Here is an 8816-nt window from a genome sequence, read left to right as displayed (position 1 = left end):
GTGTCAACAGAATAGGTATAGTAACGATAATATTTGATGGGTATGTAGAATACGAATATTGAGGGTTTTTTCCCGTAGATGTTGTATGGTCATTACAATTATTTAAACTGACAGAGTATAGTATAGTTATTGAATCAGAGATGTTGACCGTATTGTGGGGTTCATGGTATTTTATGGACCCGGATATGTCATGCTCCTCGAGTGGCTCCTCGCATGAAATATGACCAAAGGAACCCGGCCATATCACTGGTGCCCTCCCCATGCCACTAGACCCTCTTGTTCACCGTCTCCCACCTCTAGCAACCATTATTTCGTTATGCCTACAGTTCGAACTATGCGAACCCTTTTATAGATGCATTATTGTGAATTAATTATACTAATATTACCGTTAAGCCTTACGTACAATGCTTATCATATTGTTTAATCCTAATCCAACGATTTAAGATATAGTCTTTTCCAGCGTAGACTTTTCAAAATTAAATGACTTTTCAAAACTAGCCTTTTCAGAATAGTCTTTTCTGATGTAGCCTTTTCAGATATAGTCTTTTCAAACTTAGGTTTTTAAGCGAAATCTCCATAAACGTAGTCCATGAACCAGCCCTGGTTTTTTTAATAAAAAGCAGTACAGAAGGCAACTTGTCTAAACAAACCAAAGCCTTCTCCTCTTACCAAAATAGCCTCTGATCCTCGTCCAAAGAAGTCAATGCCAAATCTTTTGTGTGCTAGGGCCGAAGTTCCAATGTGCTGGTGTGGACACCTGTGTAGGGTTAGGAAGTCCAATGACTTCTCATACACTTACAACAAGAAGTTTTTTGTATGCTCCAACTACGAGTACGACCGACCGGAGGGCAACATCTGTAGTGGCTACCATAGTTAGGTACTCGCATATTGCAAAATTAAAACACAACTATCTGTCGTTAACCACTTACAAAATTTTCCTTCTTTACTAGTCTCCACCACCACTATGCAACTTCATACAGTGGATCGATACTAAGCAGAGTCAACAGATGTGTTCCTCTTGCACACCCAACACAAGGCGGCATGGAGATGATTCCATGAAATGAAAGTCGACGAGAAAAGAGAGGTGACCCACAAACGCCTACAGGAGGAAGAGCAAAAGATGATAGAGGAGCAGAACCACCTCAAAGCAGAGGCACGTGAGGTGGATAGGGAGCGGAAGCACGAGAGGGCACGTCGGGATCGTGAAGCTGGACCGAAGGCGGGGATTAAGGGAAAGTACACACGTTGCACTCAGTAAAGTGCCAATAGTAATCGGCTAGTTTTAATTTCCTAAGGTGTGTTAGATTTGTCATCGATGCATGTCTATGATGGAACAAAAAATGTACCAAATATGTCACTATCGTTGTTAGAGTCGATGTATGGCCCGTGGTATTTCACACAGTCTAATATTTCAATATTATAAGCGGTATTGTTTAATGCTGACATATGCCTAATCCTTCCATGTTTACGTACATTGGATTTTACTCTGCTTGTGTCTCATTAAATACATGATTATTTCCAAATTAAAAATCACTAAAAAATTAAGAAAATTTATTTATCGGCACACTGGTTGCCAACAGGAGTGTCGGCATTATAAGTGCCGACAGGCCAACAGGCTATCACCTAGCCCAACGTCCATCTCGGTGTCTACCTGGGAGTCTATCGGCACACGGAGTGTCGACATGTCTTTTCGGCCCAACATGCTTACCGATAGGCCCTCGGGCCCACTGCTAAATAGATTGAGTGCTCTGTGTACCGGCATATACCTATTTTACAATTTTTTTATTTTAGGTGTTATTTTTACAATTTTACAATAAAATGATATTATTTTTAAAAAATTGTTTTCTCATGCCATCCATGCGTTGCTTTATTTCCACACGTAAACGGTGCCTTATCTTTGCAGCACATGCCCAACAAATGACACCACTTAGAATAATTCCCACCGAAACTAGAATAAAGTACCTTATGTGTTGACTGAACTCGTGCTCCTCTACATTTCCCTCATCTTACTTGCCTGCAACATTTTTCCAAGTGAACCAGTGGAGGTATTTATCGTGTTCTGTTTTCTAGATAGCCAGGAAGAGTAAACAGACACGTGTTCGGATGGAATGCTTACAACTGATGTTATATTGCATAACTCTATCCATTTGGTTCGTTTCTTGATAGACCTATCGTAATATGTAAGGATGCCTTTGACTAGAAGAATTTGATCACTTCAGCTCACTGTTCATTGCCGACAAGATGGAAGCTAATTTGCTGCTTCAAAGCGCAAAATGGGCCAGCCGGAAGACCAGTAGGCCATATTGGGCTGCTTTGTCGCACCAACGCGGCATTAGGGTGGGCCGTTGGGATGCAATCTCTAAAGTGGTAACGATTTTTTATATATTTTAATTCTTCAAATTTAGTAATTTTAGGCACTAAAATTACTAAATTTGAAATTTTAAAATATATAAAAAAATCAAGTTACAACTATCGAATTTGAGCAGTGTAACCGATTCAAGCCCACTTTACAAGATGAGTTGGGCTTATCGTCATGAAGAAGGCCCGGTGGTGGCACGATTGATTACCACCATGGTGCGATGGCTGGGCGCGCAGTGGCGGTGGCGGTGCGGGGCTGGACTTTATAGGGAACCAGTATTCCTATACGTATGCATCGGTCAACTCTAATACCGGTCACCTTTAAGATTCATTCTCGGAGGGATTTCATGGACAACTAGTGCAGAAGTTTTTTTGGCTTTGAAGAAGATCACTATAAGACACGGTTGGCTAGGCGTTACATGATTCGGTGGGGTTCTGACGAGACACTAATAGTTGAATTTTAAACTATTGGAAAGGGGTAACCCAATGATACGTAAGGCCATCACAAGTTATGATGACTAGAAATTTCACAGGTTCCCTCCAAAGTTAATGAACACTGCTTGAACGGGTCAGCTTTTTGCAAGGTCAAACTAGCTAGTTAGGCCAACACGAGTTGCATGTTCTTCTTCACATGTTCAAACTCTCGGTGATTGTGAAAAGTCAACGCCGCGCGCGTTCTCACACAACTACACACAAGCGCCTATCTGCTATCCCATGCAATTTCCCAAACGAATCAATATAAAGTAAAAAGGAAAAGAATAAAACGACGATGTCGGCGTTCGACAAGCACTACTATCGGTCCACATGGGATCTCGTTCTCGCCGTCCCCCCAAAAAAGGTCAACCCGAATAATCAGTCGCCACCATCCCTCTTGCTTACCCCTAAAATTCGAGGAAATAACTGATGACCATTCTTAGTTCTTGCGTAGCAGTTCAAACAGTTCTTTATCGATAGTTGGTTACGAATTCGGAGTTCCTTCGAGAACTGTACTATAATATTATCATCATTTATGTGTACTGGAGTCAAATACAAAAATAAGGGTAAGTTACGTGGGTAACTTCCAACGGAACCAGTGGAACGTGTGAACATGGCTCTCACACGAATGGTAGACATCAGACATATGTGAGAGAACGTGCATGGTTAAGGGGATAATTGACCTTCAATTCTCTGGTGCTCAAATGGTAGAGAGTGTGGGACTATCTCAATTTCTGATGATCTATATCTACCCCTAGATTTGGCAAAACCATGGAGAGAACTCCAGATCTCGACATGAACAGCGAATCAAGTTGCATGTACCAGTACGACTATTAATATTAGATTATGAACTAGCACCAAACTGTTGCCATGTACGTGCCGACGTGGTCCGACTAGATCCAGGTTTTATGTTTCCGGCAGTTGAGCATTGATTAATCCGACCATTTTCGAAGACCAATTTGCTAGTAGTGGTATGCCAGTTTTCTCTTTCGTTGCTACTACATTCATCATCACATCATCCATTTATATATCACAAAGTTAAAAGCATTATATATGCATATCTAAAGGAAAAACTATCAGCTCCACATCAATAAGATAAATAGTATTCATGCAAAAAAAAAGGAGATGAAACGTATCCTTAGATAGAGGAAGCTAATGAAAGATTCTAAAGGTGATGATAAAAAACTATCTAAGCATGATAGGCATAAACAGATCATATGTTCAGATCAGGTGAACAATAAAACTATTCTAAATATTATGATCACACCACCACACCGGCATATGTTCAGATCAGATGAACAATAAAACTATTCTGAATATTATGGCCACATCGGCTGCTACCTGATCCAAACTGCATGCGGGTGCGGGGTGCGCACATCTCTAGAGCTGGAACATGGCAGTGTCTCAGAGATCTGAATAAACAAAAGCGTCTGCAGAGCAGAGCCAGCGCCAATCGCTAGGCCTTCTGACTTTCTCGGTTTTGTTAATCCCAATATTTTCCAGGTCAACCGTTGAGTCTTCCCAGTTCCCACTCTTCCAAGTTCCATCCATCCCCAAGAAAGTTGACTTTGCGAAATGGCGCCGGAGCTTGTGTATATTTGGAGGAAGAGCCTCCGATGGTCTCCAAGAAGACTGGAACGCGGTCAGCGATCATTGACTAACCGATACAGACGGCACCTGTGTGGTTGTTCTTTGTACAGCTACTGCTGTACTACCATTCAAAGCAATGATTATTTGTTCTTGTTTAGACAAATTTGGAGTTTTGATTACACTACTATAAAAACTATTTTTTGAGATATTTAACGTAATTTTTTACAGACGATTTATTTGAAAAATCGTCTGAACAATTGGCGAGGGTCTCCTGCGGTTACAGATCGTCTGTGAAAATATATTTTTACAGGTGGTTCCTTATATGAACCACCTGTGATAATAACTGCATCTGGAAATGATCATCCATTAAAAATTTCATAACTTTTGTATATGAAGTCGGATGAGAAAAAAATCTATACGAAAATTGTAGCTTTCGATGAGATCTACAACTTTATAGTTGACATTTTTTTATTTGAAATCATTTAGATATCTAAATAATCATTTAAAGTTTCAAACGATTATTTGGGCATCTAAATAACTTAAAATGAAAAAAATTTCAACTACAAAGTTGTAGATCTCGTCGAGGGTTACAATTTTCATATAAACTTTATCCTTATTCGACTTCATATAAAAAAATTATGAATTTTTGAAGATAAGCTGTCACCCATTTCCACAGGCGGTTCCTTAAACGGACCGTCTGCGATAATATGGTCATTTCTACAATGGTTCATATAAGGAACTGTCTGTGAAAATAGACGACAGTTTATCTTCAAAAATTCATAACTTTTTCATACGAAATCGGATGAGGATAAAGTTTATATGAAAATTGTAGCTCTCGACAAGATCTACAACTTTGTAGTTGAAAAGTTTTTTATTTGATATCATTTATATACCCAAATAATTATTTAAAGTTTCGAGTTGCAGATATCAAAAGAATTACATATGCTCATATGTTCAGTAGTCGTTCTCTGTTGTGATGGTGGGGAGGGTTCGCACACCCGACAGGTTTCGAGTTCGAGTGCTAAAAACCGCATAGCGCACGTATTTCGCGCGAAAAAACACGTGACTTGTGACTTGCGACCACGTGGGGTTCCTGGTCGGTCAAAAAAAATTACTTTTTTTCGGTTCAAAAAATATCGATTGAGGGACCGACTATCGCAGGCGGTCCGCTTAAGGAACCGCCTGTGGAAATCAACGCGGTCACTTTTGTGCATGTGAAAATCATTCATTTCTATAGGCCTTCGATCGCAGGCGGATGCACTAAACGTTTGTAAAAATAAGTTACTATTTGTCTCTAGAAATATTTTTTAAGTAATGCGAGGTAACACTAACAGTGAAAGGAGTCAACCGTCTTTCACAAATTTCACCAGTGACAGAGCTTGAGCTGTAATTTAGAGGGGGGCAAAACTAAGAGATCCATAAATTAGACAATGTAGATGTGACGAATTTGAAGCTTCATCACTAAAATTATCTAAAATATTACTAAGTATATAAATATTTGTACAAATATTGAGGGGGCCATGGCCCCCCTTGGCCACAAGGAACTCCGTCTCTGAATTTCACCATATTTACTTGTAGTCAAGCAAAAATACGGAATAGGTTTGCATATGATAATCTAGTTTTTTTTCCTAGCAAATGTACATGCGGAGTTATTTTCTTTTCAAGATATATCAAACATAAAGAACCAAAAGCAGTGTATGACATCCCATTCCTACTTGTAAGCTCTTCAACCTTCAATCCTAAGCTCTGTAAAACTGCTATAGTAATCTACTACATAATAGGGTTTTTTCTTCGTAGAAGTATTCATTATGAACAGTGCACGCTGCTATACATACGATTGAGTCGTACCACTCCATTTCAACTGGAGGCAGCACATGAGCCATCAAGCACCCGCACAACAGACCGTAACTAAGTTGTATGAGTAGCAATTTCCATTCATTAAACTAGCTATACTGCACTACTAGTCAAAATTTGTCGTACTCAGAGAAAATCCAAAGTAGACACCCTTCACACATTCACCACCTCTACTGACGTTTTTTTCAAACTAGAAAAGTCCAAAGAGAACTACGATGTGGTGATGAAAGCGTGGGGTAGGATCTCACCCACAAGGTTCAAATACTAGCGCTCATAATTTACACACACATGAGTGTTTTTAACAGTATTATCTATAAACGTGTGATATAAACTACTCACATGCGTACGAGTGTGGTGTGTGTGCATAGTGGTTTGTGCACATGTATGTCACATTATAATTGCAAAGAAAAAACTAAAAAGGTCCGAAAAAAGCTAAACTCTTGAATGCAAACGAGCTCAAGAAAGTCAGCCAATCCGAGTTCGATCCCCGGTGACTGTCTCGGAGACGTTCGCTCAGCACCTCTACTGCTAGATGGGTGTAGACCTTCTTAATGAAAAAAAATCAGCCAAACCCAACAAGGAGATAAGAGACCAACATCTAAATATACAATAACCCAAGGGTCTGATGAAAAGTCCAGCGCAGCTCTGAGCCTCTGACCCAACCGCGCGGGACGAGTAAACAAAACGCACCGGGGCATGTGATGCTACGCATGTGAACACCACCGAACCAAACGGAATCCCCGGCTCCGCGCCATTGAACTAACCTACGACAACATCCGCGCTTCCGCAACGCGCGCTCCCTCCCTCCGTGTCCTCCTCTCTCCTCACCGTAGGAAGTTTCAAGTGTCAACTCCCAAAGCAAACGCTCACCGGCTCACCTCCAGTCGACCCCCCCCCCCCCACCACCACCTTATAAAGCTTACTTCGGCCTCACACCTGCTCGTCAAACTCGGGGACAATGGCAAGCGCGCCCGCCGAGGTGCCGTCCCACTTCCTCTGCCCCATCTCGCTGCAGATCATGCGCGACCCCGTCACGCTGCCCACCGGCATCTCCTACGACCGTGTCGCCATCTTGCGGTGGCTCGCCGCTCCCGCTTCCGCCAGCAGCGGCCGCACCTGCCCCGTCACGCGCCAGCCGCTCGCGCCGGAGCCCCAGCTCACGCCCAACCACACCCTCCGCCGCCTCATCCACGCCTGGCTCGCGTCCCTCTCCCCCGGGGCGGAGGTCGACGAGGACGTGACCGCACTGCGGGGTCCCGTTTCCGGCGAAGAGATGGCCGCGCTCCTGTCCGACGCCGCGGCGGCGCAGGTCGGCGCGCTCAAGAGGCTGCAGGAGCTAGTGGCCGAATGCGAGGACAACAGGGCAGTGCTGGAGTCCCAGGACGGGGTGTTCGAAGTGCTGTCTCGCGTCGTGAGCAGTGGCGATGCGTGCTCGACGGCGCGTGAGGAGGCGGTTGGGGTCCTTGCCTCGCTCCGGATCCTGGAGCCGGAGCTGGTTGGCATCGTGGCCAGGCACGCCAACTTGGGGGAGGCACTCACGGCAGTACTCCGCTCGTCGAACTTGAAGTCGCGGGAGAACGCCGCTCTGCTTGTGAGGTCCGTCACCGACGCGGCCTGGCCGGCCTGGGTGATCGGGCTGAGCCAGGACCTCCTCGCCGAGGTGGTCCGCGTGGTCCGCACCCGCATCTCGACGCGGGCGACCAAGGCGGCGCTCCACGCGCTCGCCGCGTTCTGCCCGTACGGCCGGACCCGCGCCAAGATCGTCGGCGCCGGCGCGGTGCCGGCGCTCGTGGACCTCCTGCTCGACGAGCCCGAGAGGCGCGTGTGCGAGCTCGCGCTCGCTGCGCTGGACCGGCTGTGCACGTGCGCCGAGGGCCGCTCCGAGCTGGTCGCGCACGCGGCGGGACTGGCCGTGGTGGGCAAGAAGGTGCTGCGGGTGTCGGAGGCCGCGAGCGAGCGGGCGGTGCGCGTGCTGCGGTCCGTGGCGCGGCACGCGGCGACGCCAGCTGTGCTGCAGGAGATGGCGCAGGCCGGCGTCGTGGCGAAGCTGTGCCTGGCGCTGCGGTCTGAGCAGTGCAGTGTGAGGACCAAGGAGAAGGTGCATGAGGTGCTCAAGCTGCACTCCAGAGTATGGAGGAGCTCGCCCTGCTTGTCTCTAAAGTTTTTGGCGCTCTACCCTTCATGATGAGTTAGTTCATCAGGGACTCTCTTGTTGATTCATTATTTTATTAGCTCGATCCGTATGGTATCAGATTGTGCCTGCGGAAGAGGAATGCATCTTAGATAAGATTTTTGGCTATTAGCTTAGGATGATCCGATGATGTAATCCTGATCATTTGTTCAATTCAACGGACTGCAATTCGTGCAAAGATCTTGCCATGAAAAATCTGTTTGTAAAGAAGAGTTGGCATCCAAATCCTCTTACAAATCAAGTGATCCAAATTCTTATGATTTAAATTAAATACTAAAAATTCCTAGAAATATCCTTCTTTTCAAAGAGATCACGCAAAATTCCTAGAAAAATCCTAGCTGACAAACTT

General features: G+C 44.6%; 1 protein-coding gene across 1 annotated transcript; it reads left to right on the top strand.

The window, feature by feature from the left end:
- The first annotated feature begins 7182 nt into the window (after positions 1-7182).
- On the top strand, positions 7183-8709 carry LOC133890562 (E3 ubiquitin-protein ligase PUB23-like). The gene has a single exon (XM_062330992.1). The coding sequence runs from the start codon at positions 7235-7237 to the stop codon at positions 8459-8461; it is 1227 nt and encodes a 408-aa protein (XP_062186976.1). The 5' UTR covers positions 7183-7234; the 3' UTR covers positions 8462-8709.
- The last annotated feature ends 107 nt before the right edge of the window (positions 8710-8816 follow it).

This window comes from Phragmites australis, chromosome 1, assembly GCF_958298935.1.
Source record: "Phragmites australis chromosome 1, lpPhrAust1.1, whole genome shotgun sequence".
Lineage (NCBI taxonomy): Eukaryota > Viridiplantae > Streptophyta > Magnoliopsida > Poales > Poaceae > Phragmites > Phragmites australis.
The sequence above is the reverse complement of the archived record's forward strand: the minus strand, read 5'-3'. Positions and strand labels throughout refer to the sequence as shown.